Here is a 16672-nt window from a genome sequence, read left to right as displayed (position 1 = left end):
ATGGAGGATTCCGATAATCAATTTGGAGCACTAGTTAGTTCCAGCGAAGGCCTTTTAACCGAAATCCTTATCCGTCTCCCTGCTGCCTCCATCCTTCGTTTCAAATCCGTATCTAAACACTGGCAATTGCTTTTGACTCACGTATATTTCACCAACCGGTATGATAATAACTTTTTAAAATCTCTAGGTATTTTTGTTGGAAATATATATGTCCCGTTTGATGCTGAAAACAAAAGCACTCCTCCTTTCAATAGTCGTATTGATTTCTACTTTAATATTTCCGGCTTCAGAATCATTCAATCTTGTAACGGTTTATTACTTTGTTACACCGACCACTATGGTCCTCATGAATACTATGTGTTGAATCCCACAACCAAGCAACTCGCAATCATCCCAACGCTCAAGAAAACCATCATTTATATGGCTCTAGCATTCCATCAAACACGTTGTGTGCACTACAAGCTTGTTTGTATTGTTTCTTTAGAGGCCTCCAAGAGGTTGATCCAGATTCAAGTCTACTTATCTGATACAAGGACATGGAAAATCTGTGTCGAATCTTTCCATGTGCATAACACGTCCTTCCACGACCCGGTTTACTGGAATGGAGCGGTTTATTGGCCACCCCGTTGTGGAAATAGAAATTGCTTGTATTTTAAAATAGATGTTGAAAAGTTGCAATTGTTGCCATTGGTGGATTATGAAACATTAATGTATTTTGGGGAATCAAGAGGTCATCTACATTTTATATTACGCATGAAACCTGAAGAAAACAGTTTAATTGTGTGCGAGATGTTGATGTATCATTCGGGGTGGTTTGTCAAGTATCGAGTACAGCTTGATGAGCTTTTGAGTGCTTTTCCGGAGATGGTCCATCAATATGGCTATAATTTTCTAGTGGTTGATGTGGTTAGAGGTAAAGAAGAAGAAGATACATTCTTGGTGCTCTACACTTCCGGAAAGTCGATAGCGTACAATGTTCACGACAAGAGTTTTGGGAAGTTAGGTAGTTGCGACATCACCTACTTGCATCTCTTAAGTTTCCATCGTTACATCGAAACGTTGTCTTCTTTCTAGAAGACAATTAGGTTTGTTTACCTTTTTTCAATAAGGTGTTTAAATGTGTGTTTTGAAGATGATATATGTATTTGCAAATTAATATTTTGGCTTAATCAGATCGCAGAACATCTACAAGTTTGTGTTTGTTCGCCTTTGTTCTTGGTGTAGGAAGTTGTATCGGATTGCTTATTAGAACAGTTTATCTAGTAATTGATTTTTATACAACAATATGCACATGTTAGTTATCAAATTGTATGGTTTTTGTTCTAGAATCTGTAGAGTCAATGACAGATTCTTTGTATTTCAAACCAACATGCTTACCACCATCCGGTGTGATACCTAGAAACTTAAATTTGAATGTTTTGAATGGGAATCAACAACTAGCTCCGAGATACATAGATCACCACCCGATCTACTCATTGGGCAGTCCAATTGAATACCATTTAATTGGCCAGAATTAAGATAGTAGATAATTTTGCCTACCATTTTCATTCGTTGATGCGGGTTACAACACTACTACATGTCGGGGAATACAAATGACATAACTTGAAACAAATGAAAGTAATTAAGAAACGCAGCAGTAGTTTGTGGAGAAATTTATACGATCATGTGGAGTTCACGCGGATCAAGTTGACCCTTGAACCCGACCCTCCAGGATCTGAATCGTGCTGAACGACTACTGAATTCACATTCCCACTGGTATGTAGGGGTGAGCAAGATAAGGGTCGAACCCTTGAAACCCGGTTACTCGACTCTTAAAACCCTTAATTAGACCCGAATAAATAATATGGGTCCGGTAAAGGGTATTTAAATTTCACCTTAAAGGGTAAAAGGGTTTCAAGGGTCCGACCCTTTTTCAAACCCTTGACCCGTTTGCTAGATATATATATATCAGATTCACGATTAATATGAAATTTATGAGAGATTTGTACTTCATATATGATTCATCAGAAATTTAAAACTACTAAGAAAAATAAAAATAAAGGGTCATACTACTGAGTGAAAACATATATATGGAAATCACTAAATTGTTCTCTACAAGTAATTTGTGAATTTGGATATTGTTTGCATAAGTTCAAATGATTGATAAACTTTCGAAGTTAGACTTTACTATGTTATTAAATGAAAGTATAATTGTTCTATGATTCATATATTAAAGTCATTTATAAGATATGCAACTAGTAAATACAGAAAAAGGAGATGTGATTATTGTCTTAAAGGTAAAGGGTAGGACCTTTGAAACCCTTATTTATACCCGACCCTTTATAGGTTAGAGGGTAGGGTCTTGGGTCAACGTTTCTTCCTAAAAGGGTAAAGGGTCCGGGTAGGGTATTAGGTAAAAGGGTAGGGTCTTACCCTTTGAACAGTCCTACTGGTATGGCTATCACACTGTTGACTCGCTTAAGTTTTGCCATAATCAAAAGTAGTTAATCAGAAATCGTAGCAGTCTTTCAAGCGTTATTAAACTCTTGATGGGGATAACGGGGATATACATTTGTGTGTTGAATCTTGTTTATGTTTTCAATTAAACCAGGAACACAAGCATTGTTCTAAAAAGCGTTTTCGTCGGTGACAGCGAAAAACTGCTCAACTCACATGGGTTGACTAGGATCAAGCTTGGCTCGTTTTGACTTATGAGAGCTCGAGCTCGGCTTGTTTCCAGCCTTCTTTATAAAATATGAACTCCGGTTCGTGAGTTGTTTTATCAAGCCGGTTCGGGCTCCCCTTGTTTATTATTTATAATTAAAAGTTTTATTTATATACATTATTAATAATTTTAATATAACTATTATTATAGTTTTGTGTATAGCATAATATAAATATACATCCTAAAATGATGGATTCATTTAGGCTTGCTAGCTAGTTCAAACTAGATAAGTAATTCTCAGGTTCAAGATCGTTTATTAAATAAGCTTAGTTGGAGGTCGTTCTAAGACCTAGCGTCAAAAAGTAGTGGCGAAGCTTGGGTTAAATTATAGGGGTGACCAAAAGTATTTACGAGTGATCAGAATCAATACCTATAAAACTTTCGGAAGAAATCGTGAAAATTTACACTAATAAACGAAAAAACGGGAGTGACCGGGGACACCCGGGCACCAAGCAAGCTTCGCTCTTGCGTCAAAGCCCTTGTTTCTTTTTAATGTATCATTAATGGGCGAACCTATTGCTTCGCGAAGGATTAACACGAAAAAGAACTTTTTAATTAATATTACAACTAAAATTAGAAATCATAGACGTCCACGTACAATATCTAAATTTGACACAACCACAAACTTTATACCAATGACGAAATGTCGATGGTACGATTTATTTGCAAATGTAATTAGAACATAAATTCTAAGAAACATGGTTAAAGATCTTAAAATCTTGAAATATTGATTTTAAAGGGATTACTCCATAGAATAGTAACTAACTTTGAAAGTTATTCTAATCAGGTCACTGATAAAAACTTTTGTTTCAATTAGGTCATTGAACTTTCATTTTTTTTCCAATCCTAGATATTTTACCTGAATAGTAAGTAATCTAGGTTTTTTTAAAAAACCCCTCAAAAAAATTCAAAAACATTAATAAAAAACCATAATTCAAATATAAAACAAAAACAAAAAAAGTAAAAAAACTAAAATGTTTCGTCCGTTGTCCTTATTCAACAAACAAAAAAAGCAAAAAAACCGACCCGAAACCCGTTCTGACCTTTTCGACCTAGACCCATTCCGACACGGACCCGTTCTGACCCGAACATGTTGACCCTAACCCGTACCGACCCGAATCAATACAACCCATTTTCGTCAAAACGTGCTGAAACAAGCCGAAAAAATCGCTTAAACAAGCTGTTAGGTGCTGAAACGAACTGAAAAATTGCTTAAATGAGCTGTTTGGGGCTGAAACGAACTGAAAAATCCCTTAAACGAGCTGTTAGGTGCTTAAACGACCTGAAAAATCCTTTAAACGAGTTGCTAGGTGCTGAAACGAACTGCAAAATCGCTTAAACGAGCTGTTAGGTGCTGAAACGAACTGAAAAACGCTTAAATGAGTTGTTAGGTCCTGAAACGAACCAAAAAATCGCTTAAACGAGCTGTTAATTGCTGAAACGAACTGAAAATCGCTTAAACGAGCTGTTAGGTGCTGAAACGAACTAAAAAGTCTCTTAAATGAGCTGTTAAGTGCTGAAACGAACTGAAAAATCACTTAAACGAGCTTTTGCTGTTAAAACGAGCTGTAACGTGTTGAAAACGCGCTGATTCGTTTGTCCAAAAAAAACTGACCCGAAACCTATTTTGACTCGTCCCGACCTTGACCCGTTTAACTCGAACCTGTTGACCATAACCCGTTTCGTCCCGAACCAAAACATCCTTTTTTAAGTAACCCGTTTCGACCCTAACTCGTTTCGACCCTAACCCGTTTCAACCCTAACCTGTTCCGACCCATGACCCGTTTCGACCCAACCCAACCCAACCCATTTACCACCTCTAATAACAATATAACTAAAAGGATTGTAATTTATTGCAATTTTCCAAAAACAAAAATTGAACAATTTTGCATTTTTTTTTCAATTTTTGCAATTTATTGCAATTTTCCGAACTTTTTTTTGTAAATTTTCGGAATTTTAAAATTATATTTCGCATTTTTACTAATTTTCGCAACCTTTAAAAGTTATTATGCAAAGTAAAAACATTGAAAAATTAAAAGAAACCTAGATTACCTGCTATCCAGGTAAAATCTCTAGGATTGGAACAAAAATGAAAGTTCAATGACCTAATTGGAACAAAAGTTTTTATCAGTGACCTGATTAGAACAACTTTCAAAGTTGGTTACTATTCTATAGAGTAATCCCTTTTAAATAATTCCAACTATGCTCTATTGGTAAATAACAGTCTCAACTTCACACTTGGCTGGTGGCAATCCAAACTCAAGTTGTATTTGTTTACAACGTCTGCGACTAACGAATGACTAACCCCGTTAGTTTTTGATGATGATGTGACATGCATACATGTCAAAACGTGCTTATGTGGCAAGATCTAGCTTACGTGGCAGATTACTCCTAATATGACGATAATGTACAGTGTTCACGACAAAAGTTTTAAGGGGGTGTTTGGTAGAGAGAGTTGTGGGTGGAGAATTGAATTTCTCTTGTTTGGGAGAATTGAGAGGAGAATTGGGTAGAGAATTTCAATTCTCTGGGAATTGGGTTTAGTGTAAAATTGGAGAATTGGATTTCTCTCCATTTGGAAGAGAAATGGATTTCTCTACTCCCTTCTTCATCCCTTCCTCCCGCCGGCCATCACAGATTCGCCGCCGCCACTTCCGGCCAACTCAGGAAACCCACTTCTGCGATGAGGATGATGATGATGCCGACCGGCGATGAGCCGCCACTTCTGCGTTCGCGTCCGTTCATAACCCACGTCCCTAAATCGGAACCCTAAATCACGATTAGGGTGTTGCGAGGATGATGATGATGCCGACCGGCGATTAGAGCCACCACTTCCGGCCACTTCCGACCTGCGATGAGCCACCGGTGATTAGGGTCTCTGCTCCCGTTTCTCCGCCATTTCTCCACCCATTTCTCTATTGTACCAAATAAAGGAAATGATTTTCAAATCTCCACCCATTTCCATTTCTCACCAATTCCATTTCTCTCCCATTTCCATTTCCATTTCTTTTCATTTTTTTTCTCTGTACCAAACACCCCCTAAGGAGTTATATAGTTACAATAAGAGCTCCCATGAATTTGCAGATGTTCACCGTTACATCAAAACCTTGTCTTCTTTCTAGAAGTAGGTTTGTTTATGTTTTTCTATTAAGCTGTTTGAATGCATTGTTAAATAATAGTATATGGTTCTAAGTTGATGATCAGACCGGAAGGTTTAGTAAAGTTTTGTGTTTGTTGAAAATTTATGGAGAAATTGAAATTTATTTACTTGCAAGTTTATATTTTGGCTTAATTGGAATGTCTGTGAGTTCAATTGTACCTTTCTATATATTAGAAAGTGTTATCTAATTTTTTATTTTCATACAACAATATGCACTTTTTAGTAACCAAATTGGCTAGTCTTTAATATGTTCTAGACATTCGTAGACGTTAAGGATGCCCGAATGGTGAGCAAGAAACTTAAAGACTTCATGGCTTTCTTACATGTTTGACTATTGGAAGTCAAACACATTTGTGTTCTGGCATTAATTTGTTAATTTGACAATGGTTGTGGTAGAATAGGTATTTGATATCTTGATGCTCGTCAAAATCAACTTGAATAGGATTGTAAATGATAAACCAGGAAAATGTGAGAATAATGAACTAGAAACAGAACAAAGCAGTTAATACAACTAACAGTAGTAGTTGCAGATTTTCACAAATGAGAATGTAGAATATCTAAATCTGACACAACCACAAACTTTGAACAAATTTAAGAGAGTCTATCATGTTTGGCTGGTAGATAAGCATGGGACATCATTCAAGATTTCACGTTATTACATAAATTAAACAACTAGATTAATGAATGTAGCACAGTTGCATTGGATCGATGAAAAGCTCAAAACGAGCGGTGCTCAAGCTCTCATAAGTCGACCCAAGCTCGGGCAGAGCCTTCGGTTTGGCTCGTTTGCACCCCTAGACCTAATTGCTAATTGAGAACAAAATGAGAGACGAGCTAGTGATGTTGGTAGATAAAAGTCTCTAGTGCTAGTCTTACATGTTTGACAAGTTGGGGAAAAAAAACTAATTGTTTGAAAAACCTTTTATTTTCAAAAAAGCATCACTAATTTGAATTCTTTGTAGAAAAGATATTTCAACAAGTGTTGTTGCAACCGATAACAAATGCATATATGTTTAGTTGTTTCTACTATTATTCCGGCAAGATTTTGTATACCATTAATTAAGCTGACAGATGTGTATATCATCTTTGTCATTATCAATGTATTTGTCTATGCAATGTCGGTACACTAAACTTCATTCAGTGTAAATTTCCGAAAATACAATTAACAAAAATAACCGAAAAACTTACAATTATAAGCTGATAAGGTACTAGGTCACTTACACAACCTCTTCAGAGAAAAATGTTAATAGATTAATGAATTTTACCTCAAAATAAAGAAAAAACAACCATTAGGGTGTTGCTGATAATAATGGTTGTGTGGAGGTTGATTCTTCCATTGTGATGCACGCTTGAGGCAAAGAAGGCGGCAAAGAAGGCGGTTGATATGCTTCTACTGCTTTGAGACAAGCCGCATCAACATCAGTCGGTCCATATTTGTCAAGCTCATCACTATCTTTGGCATCCTAAGTAACAATACAATTATCAAGAGTTATGATATGTATTTAGTTTAAAACAACTTTTGACTTCTAAATTCATAATTATCAAAAAAGAAGACCAGGGTATAAAAAAATAAGCCGTAGAAAACAATTGTGACATTGAACAATAAAAAGAGACCCCCCCCCCCCCCCCCCCCGGGGACAATGTGAGATAATTTTTGTTTTTTGAAAATATAATAAGATGTTTGAGTATCTAAAAGTTCTTGATAATTAAAAAGTTTGTACAAAAAGTAACCAAATATGATGAAGAAAGTGGAAATAGTTTGTGAAATGGGGAATTGGTTACTCAAATTTAGGGTAGGTAATTACTGACATGATCAATCCAAAAAACGAATTGAAATTAACTAGGCTTTGGTTGTCATATCTAACTGGTTTAATAAACATATATATCGTGTTCATATATTACATGTTTAACTTGTTTCAATAGACAGGTTGAGCGGTCGACCCGTTTAAAATTAAATAAAAATAAAATAACATATCTTATAAGGTCAACTCATTTGATTCATTTATTACAATATGCCAACCACGTTTATGACCCGTTTACAACCTGTGTTCGAGTCACATGATTTTAAGGTGTCCAGGTTAGGGGTTATGCATTTAAATACATGGGTCATATTCATGTCATTAATTCAACCCGACACTTTGGCAAAAAAATAATAAATAGTTGATTTTATTTACATTTGAACAATCAGTTTGTAGCTGTTGAACGATATGAAACTAAGTATCCAAACATTAAAAGCTGCTCACGGCAACTTCATACCAAAACACAAAACCATGCACCTTAATAAGTAGGTCAATCAGAAATATAAACACTATAGATTTAAACGTACCTTGACAGAGCAGTTATAAAATGTAGGAAGAAACCGGAACTTGCAATACTCATTGTAAGCTATAGTGACAACAAGGAGCGGTATTGTCGCGATAGATGCAGAGGGTTTTGATTTTAATCCAAAGAGCCCAATCATGGTGATTTGCATGACAATGATGGCTACAACAACATGATGATGGATGTAAGGCCAATATTGTCCACATGTCTCATATGTTGTTTCATATACATCATGAAACTGCATCAATACACATATTATCAAGTTAACATTATCTCTCAAAATCATTCAATAAAGTCATATAAAATTCAAACTTAATGTATTGTACGAGTTTGAAACAAACCTGATTGATGTATACAACATAGCCTAGAAGGAAGTAGACGATCAGAAACGGAAGAAGTAACGGTGCAATGACCGCATACACAGTGCCAATAAGCACGAAAAGAGAAGCAAATGGAATAATTCTATAATAAGGAAATGAAAAAAGATAGTTGAATTTCTTTTTTCCTCGGCCCCACGTATGTATTTTCATAGTATCCCATATAAGTAATGCGGGTTGAAGCATCTCGATTGAAAATCCCGCTAACCCACTCGTTAAAATATATGTCATAAAGAAATCAGCCTGCGCAGATATAATAATTAGAGTTAATTACATAGATGGTCCCAAACTCGTTACAAAATTAAAACCACAAACCTCACCTTTCATTAATATCAAAAACTAAGTGATAAAAAAAGGAGATAAAAGAAATTCATGCTACTTACTCTAGCAGAGACCGCCCCTGCAAGACGGCTCGGTACATCCCGTGGGTTAACGAAACTTTTCCCAATTTGATCAAGTAAAGATCCCGATAAAACACTCATGAAAAACACATTAGCCATTAAAAAGTAGAAAACCATGTTGCTAGCTTTCTGTTCCTGTTGACTTCTTGAAACATAACCAGCTACTCCCGCCATTCCTTTTATCACAAAAGGAACAGCATAAAGAAATCCACTAAGAATAACACTCGGAAGATAGCCTGTGATAACCGAGCTCAATCCTGGTCTGTAAAACACAGATTATTTTAGATTTTATACGCAACTCAAGTTTCAATTTCAAACTTATCAAACTAATGAAAACTTACATCAACTGGATAGCCATGGCTGGTGGAAACCATGTTTTTAGTTTTTCATATTGAGCTATTCCTTGAACAGCGGTTACTGGGATAGCAAAGAATATAGTGAAAAGAATTTCTGCAGTAAAAACGGCGGTTCTGTAGAGTACTAAATGCTTATAAGGGATTGATAAATTCTTCCACAATACATCTCTAGGTTCTGGGGCCATTTGAGTGATCCATGTTAATGGATTTGGATGCTGCTGTGTTTGGGAAACGAGTGCAGCATCCCAACGAGACTTAAATGTGACAAAAGCAACCGGTAATTCCTACAAAGTAGAAATTAAAATGGTGATTAACGTTTTAGATTTGAAGTTTCAATCAACTATCCTTTGCGTACACGAGTGTTTCAAATGTGAAGTGTTTGGATATAAATATTCTTCTAGTTATCATATCATTTAGGGGTCAAATAATCAACTATGTATATTTAGTATGTATATGTATGATGTTTGATCATGGTGTATGTCAATTTACCTTAAGATGGTTTCTTGCATACAGAATCTGAAATGAATGATAAGCATTTGGATGATATCTAGAGAAGAAATGATCAACACTGCAACTGAATTCCATATGTTCATCGCACAAAGGAACTTGTCGAACCAGGACAGTGAGTTGAGTCGGTTGATGCCTCATGTTACGCAACTGTTGAACTCTTTTACCAAGAACAATTTTGTATTCCTAGAGATCAAATGGAGCACACGAGGTCACCTGTTATAAACCTCACCAAAATATACAAATGCAGTAAATAATTAACTTCAAATGCCGTGCAACAAAAGTGAAAATTTACTAAATAAATTACCTTGTGAAGCATATATATTCCTGTAAAGGATATGAAGCAGACTGATAAGAAATGTATCCAAAGCCTGTTTGATCCTTTAGGAATATTGGAAATTGTGAGCGAATCCATGGAACGAGAGGTTGGAGATGAACCATTGGGAACAGACCAGTTGAGTGGTAGAAGAATCATCAATCCCACAGCAGAGCACACCACAAAAAACTTTATCCTGCCAGAAAGATAATTGCAAATGGTCATGCTATAGCTACACCATCCCATTTGATTTCACACCATCAAACGGCCATTCACAAAACCCTCCAATGACCGTTCTGAGTTTTGACCCAAAAAAATCAAAATTTCAAAAATTATTGGTCAGAACAGCCGTTTGAACAATATCTCCGTTCTTTTCTTACCATAGAGGGTCAAACTTTAACCAGAGGTGCAAACAAGCTGAGCTGCTCGTGAGCTACTCGAGCTCGAATAGACAAAAAAATCGAAAAGAACCGTGCCCGAAACTCAAAGAAAGCTCGTTTAGTTATCAAGCAAGAGCTCGAGCCTTGCACGGGAAGCTCGTTAGGGTCGTTGAGCCTTGTTTATTTTTAAGTTTTTACCTCTTTTGGACTTTTATGCATTAAGTTCACATTGCAAACCCGAGCTCGAGCTTAGCTTTAGTTCATTCAAGTTACTACACGAGCTCGAGCCAGATCGTTTAAGGTTTTTCTCAAAATATATAAAAATAATTAAAAAACGTATGTAAATTTATCAATAAATAATAAACAATCCAAGCACGAACTCCAATAAAAATCACAACCCGAGCTTCAGAAAAAGAGCTCGAAACAAGTCGGTCTTGGGCTCGGCTCGTTTATATCCCTAACTCTGAACGCCCGTTTGTCCAAAATCAAGACCGTCCTTCTGACCATATACGGTTAAACTTTAAAACCTTTTGATCAAAACGGCCATCTGACCTCTATCCGGACACACTATAGCAAAACTTCTATAATCAATAAAGTGTTTTCTAACCTAATTTTAATCATCTGTAATACGAATACAATAATCTATTCCACAAACTCATTACATAAAAACAACAAGACAGTGGAAACTAATTACCCTAATTTAAAGAACCGCATGACAACGAGTGCATCAAGACCACACGCACTCAAAACCTCATCCTCAGAAACCCTAACAGCGTCACGGATCCAATCTACAGACGGAAGAAACCGCGTAAACGACCGGTCGAATGAAATCGGGTGGCGCAAAGAGATACGACGGCAGTAGTAAATGTTGGCATTAGCGTGTTGTTTCCTGAATACGGAGAAGAGACACAGGATGACGAACGCAAGGCCTAGGTTGATTGCTGCTGATGCTAATAGACTCTCCGGTGTCATGAAGGTTGGTTGATTTGATTTGATTTGAATCTCCGGCGAGTGTTAAGATGAGTCGGTGAGTGAGGTGTGTATGGTGGATTGACAGTTGCCGCCTTTGGGTGTACGTGGAAGAGGGCAACTGAAAGACAAACGATCCTAAAATAATGTTATTTCATGCATGCAATACAACCATGCTTACGTGTACATTGAGTTTGAGTACATCTACCTTTTTAGACTTTCACGTATTCGGGTATTAAAGTTTTAAATTTAGACCCGAAATTTAACCCAAATCTCTCATAGTTTTTTGAAGTTTGAGGAATATTGGTTTGGATTGGGTTAATTAGGGTTCGGGTATCTAAAAAACAAAAGGGAAATAAAAAAGTAAAGGGTATATACAACGTGAAAACTAAAGCAACACATTCTTCTTTACTCGTTACGTAAATAACCAAGTAATAACTAAGCATAATCTGGTAAAGCAACATATTATTCGATTGCAGTTGTTATTAACCATAAAATTGAAAACATATATATAAATAATAAATAGTCGATCAACCATAATAAGTGGAATAGAAACAAGTGGAACGTGTAGAATGTGTTTTATATATGGTGTACATACCTAATAATAATGTCATATTTTTAAACAAATAGTTTATTCGGGTTGACCTGAAACCTAAAAATCAGACCCAATAACCAATCTGAATTACTTTGTTTCGGGTTTGGGCTGACCTTATCTCGGGTTTGGGTTTTTCGGGTCGGGTTAGTTTGTGTTCATGTTCGGATTTTCTCGGGTCGGGTTTTCGCTAAAAGTGACAACCCTAAGTCTTATACTACATGCCCGAGTTTTAAGTTGTTTAAGGTATTACTTGAGCTCAAGTCGAGCTTAAGCTCATTTAAGGGGTTTTTTCTCAAAATAAATAAAAACGAATATAACTTGATAATGTCACACCCCGACTTAGGGCCTAGGCGTGTGACCAGTAGTTGGTACCTGTTTTGTAAATATATCAGAGTTGCGGTTTTATTTAGCGGAAGTCTTTTAATATAAAATATTCATTTATAAAATGTTGGATTAAAATATCCATTTATTGTTAACAAAGTATGTTTGAGAAAACAAGTTCTTTTCAGCGAAAGTCTTTAAATATTATTATAATGAAAACTCGGGTTTAAATATCCAATTGATATTTTCAAATACATTTCTTTTAGAAAACATAACTCTTTATAATATATTGAAATAAAATATATGAGCAACCAGATAACATTTAATGACTATAACTCCAATCTTCTATTCTTTCTTGCTTGCATGTTCTAACATTTCTTGTTTTCCTGTAAAATGGTTAGAAAATACGTCAGCACACAGCTGGTAAATGACGCTGACTCTTTGTAAAAATCTTTTCAATACCTTTGTGAAACCAACAATAATACCTTTGTGATTACTCATTAGGTACCCAACTACATTGGGTTCAAATTACCCTAAGTACCTTGTACAATTAATTATATACACAAATCATTTCTCATAAAGCTTCTAGAGACATGTTGATGATTTGCATGGTCTCGGGAAAATGCCGAGTCACCATGTATGAATGGATCCAGACACATGTATACTCTTAATCAGAGTGTCCGTTTCTTATTATTGTAACACAAAGTTTTAAGGATTCGTAAATCCTATGCAAACATTCTGACTCCAAAAGAGTTTGTAAAAGGTTTGGGGCGTATTCACCTTTTCTGTTTATAATCAGTTTCTGATACTGATTCTTGTTTTCTGATTTTTGTCTTCTTGTTCTGTTATCTCGGACCTATAGTACAAGAATAACCTTTGTATAAATAACTAGATCATCGATCTAGCTTCAGACCTTTAGTCCGTTTTGTATAGCTTTAACCTTGATAAAATCATTTGTTTATATAAAACATTTGGACCTTTAGTCCTCTTGTTTATTTACCAATCATATACTATGTTTCTTCTTCAGGAAGAAATGTCTATACTGATTTATTCTTCAAGAAAAAACATTAATTTAACTATACTCTTTGAATGTAATTGCTTACGTTTCTTTTTCAAGAAGAAATGATACTTTGACTATAACCTTTACTTAAGAAAAGTTATATAATATTAAATTGTAATCAAGGTTGAGCTATATCTCCGACTATGGTCTAAGCCATTTATAATAATAATAAATAATAACTTAGGCAGAACCCCTACCTCGCACAGTATTCGGAGTTTGATATCCCTAAGTTTATACGGGCAACAATTCTACTTTATATGCACGTTTATCGAGGCGTTCTTGATCAACCTTCCTTGGCACGCAAATCGAGGCTATGTTCATGTGTCGCCGGGTCGTGCACGTACTTCGAGGCAGAATGTCGGGTTACTTTTGGTTGGCACGCACTTCGAGGAAACGCCGAGTATTTGACACGGATTACGAGGTGATGATTGTCGGGTCGGTGGCACGCAAAATGGTGTAGAGAGAGTGGAATTCTAGAGAGAGAGTGGGAATGTATGAGGGGAATGAGCCGTGAGGCTCCCCTTTTATAGCTGAATTTGAGTCCCGCCGCGGTACGGGATGGGCTCCACTTTTAGCTGCGTCGCGTATCGCGACGCCGCCAATTATGCATGAATGCCACGTGTTGACACGTGGCCTGCCACGTGTCCTGCCCTGCTGCCACGTGTCACCAGATTTTGGCACGTGTCCCTGTTGTCAGGCCACGTCATCGCGTATCGCGATGACGTTGTGGCTTGGGTGATCGCGTATCGCGACAGCCGCCCAAACTTTGGGTTATGTGAGGCTCCATCGCGTTACGCGATGGTTCCTTGGTCTTGCCCGTCGCGTATCACAATGGGTTAAGTTATCAGATTTTTCATTTTTAGTCCTTGGCCTTTGATAGCTTGTCATATCTGGGTCTAACTCACGTTGTCCAAAAAATACTAAGGCGGCTCGCGGCCATGCGAGCGTGCGAAGTGCAAAGTGCGCCATCAAAGCTCCACATTGCGCCCAACTCCCTTCGCCATCGCCATCGTCCTCGTCCTCGTCATCGCCCGTGCGCGTGTGCGTCGGGTGCTACGCACCCTCTGCTAGGACTACTTGGTGCATGATATTCATAAAAGAATATTACTACGGAAAATCTCTTCCTTATAAAGAGCTTCCATTTCTTTACCACTTTCCATGTGGGATGAGATTTATATTCCTTATTTATACCCTAAGTAAAGTGCTTCCACTTTCTTACATCCTTCTATGTGGGATGAAGTTTCTTTTCCCATTTTCTTAATATAGAAAAAACTTAACTTAGGAAATATTTTAATTTTCCTTATTTCTCTTATGTCTCCTTATTTAATATTTTCTCATGACTTGTCTTGATATTATTTTGATCCCTCAACTTTCCTAAGTTGTCAAATTTGGATCGAAATTTTGGGAATGTTACATCCTCCCCACCTTGGAAAGAATCTCGTCCTCGAGATTCGTTGGTTTAAGAGTGAATGGTTTTTGCTTTTTGATTGTTGATTAGATTCTATCTAATCTTATCCTTGTTGTTATAATCTGTATGTAGAATGATTAGGGTCTTTCTTTTGTTGCTAACTTACATCCTTGAATGATGTAACCAGTCAATAATTCAGAATATCATTAGTAAATAAATTGCTAAACACAGTGATCAGTTGTGTTTAACTATTTACCTTCCCATTTTGTATTCTAAACATTTACTGATGTTAACTATATTGTTGTTTTGATTCAATCTGTCGAATTCATTCAACTAAGTTGTTGTTTAGATTCAGTCTATCGAATCCATTCTATCCTTGATCTTGATCAATGACATTCTCTATATTCTAACAGTACTCTTGTACTTTAACTTAATTTCATTTGTTATACTTAGCAATTGTATTTTCTTGAATATCTTCAAGTTCTTTTTCTTTGACTTTTTGATTAACCTTTCTAGGTAGTATAATATTCCATCAGTCATAATTCTTGAATGAATTCTTTTTGATGATATACTGTCATTATATTTCTTGAACGATATTTTCTAATCATCTTCCTAAATTATAGGTTAAAGCCTTTTTCATTCTAAGTTCCGAATAAAACTTTTCGGTTTCCAGATCTCTTATTGTCTTTTCGAGGTAATGAATATAAGCATTTTTGTGTATTAACACGATCTATGTGCTAATATTTCATTTATAACTTAGGGAATTAAATACCCTTCTTTCATTACAAAACTTCTCGTTTAAGAACGAGTTACAATTAATATACAAAAGTTGGCTAATCTATCTTGACATTTCCTTGATGTGATCTTGTCATTCATTAATCTTGACTAGCTTTTCATTTCGGGCATTCGGTCTTAAAGTGACCCGTTTCTCCATATGTAAAACATACTCCTAACTTCTTTCGACATTCTTCTATTGTGTGTCCTGCTCTCTTGCAGTATGCACAATTATTTGTATTTTCTAGTCGACATTTTCCAGTATGTTTTCTTCCACAAGTTTTGCATGTTGACTTGGGAGTACTTTCTTCTTTTTCTAACTTCTTGAAATCTTTAGCATTCTTGATTTCTTTATCTTTCTTCTTTTCCTCCTCTTGATTCCTTATTATATACTGTTGATTAAGTATCCAGCCAATTCCATAGCCGAATCAACTGTTTCTAGCATATTGGATCGTACCATATCTCTTATTTCTCTTGGTAATCCATATATATAACGAGTTACTTTATTATATTCCGGAGTTACTAAATGTGGAACCAGTCGGCAGTACTCTAGGAATTTAGTGTTATATTCCCTAATATTTGTGCCAACAACCTTGTGATTCCATAACTCGGTTTGAATTCGATCCATCTCATGAGTTTGGCAAAATTTCTTTAATATAAGACCTTTGAATGTTTCCCAACTTAATTTATACATTGTTTCTCGACCCTTGTTTTGAATCAGGGTGTTCCACCATTCAAGAGCTTCTCCCTTGAACATTTGTGAAGAATACTGGATAGCTTCTTCACCAGTGCATTTGCTTATGGTGACGATTGATTCTTGTTCTTCTAGCCATCTCATAGCGGCTATACCATCCGAGTCTCCATGAAATTCTTTAGGATTGTAAACTTTAAAGTTCTTAAAGTTACATCCTTTTTGAATCTTTCGTTTCTTTGTTTCTTGTTTCTTGAATTATTATCAGATGTAGAGCTATCATGAGCTTCTTCCTTTCTTGAATGTACAAATTTGCTTTTACTTCGCTTGT

General features: G+C 36.2%; 2 protein-coding genes across 2 annotated transcripts; one reads left to right on the top strand and one right to left on the bottom strand.

Moving 5' to 3' along the window:
- On the top strand, positions 1 to 1074 carry LOC143610188 (F-box protein At5g07610-like). The gene has a single exon (XM_077084733.1). The coding sequence runs from the start codon at positions 1 to 3 to the stop codon at positions 1072 to 1074; it is 1074 nt and encodes a 357-aa protein (XP_076940848.1).
- A 5972-nt stretch (positions 1075 to 7046) lies between these two features.
- LOC143610165 (hyperosmolality-gated Ca2+ permeable channel 2.5-like) lies at positions 7047 to 11553 on the bottom strand. The gene is made up of 8 exons (XM_077084717.1): positions 11218 to 11553; positions 10135 to 10339; positions 9810 to 10013; positions 9306 to 9604; positions 8947 to 9226; positions 8528 to 8806; positions 8191 to 8424; positions 7047 to 7327 (listed from the first exon to the last, which is right to left on the bottom strand). Exons 1-8 carry the CDS (start codon positions 11493 to 11495, stop codon positions 7154 to 7156), a joined length of 1953 nt encoding a protein of 650 aa, XP_076940832.1. The 5' UTR covers positions 11496 to 11553; the 3' UTR covers positions 7047 to 7153.
- Between the last annotated feature and the right edge of the window lie 5119 nt (positions 11554 to 16672).

The sequence above is a fragment of the Bidens hawaiensis genome, unplaced genomic scaffold (genome assembly GCF_021521415.1).
Source record: "Bidens hawaiensis isolate Kalapana, Puna unplaced genomic scaffold, B.hawaiensis_p1.1 tig00024830_1, whole genome shotgun sequence".
In the NCBI taxonomy this organism is placed as follows: domain Eukaryota; kingdom Viridiplantae; phylum Streptophyta; class Magnoliopsida; order Asterales; family Asteraceae; genus Bidens; species Bidens hawaiensis.
Note: the sequence above shows the minus strand (reverse complement) of the source record. Positions and strands in the feature narration are given on the sequence as shown.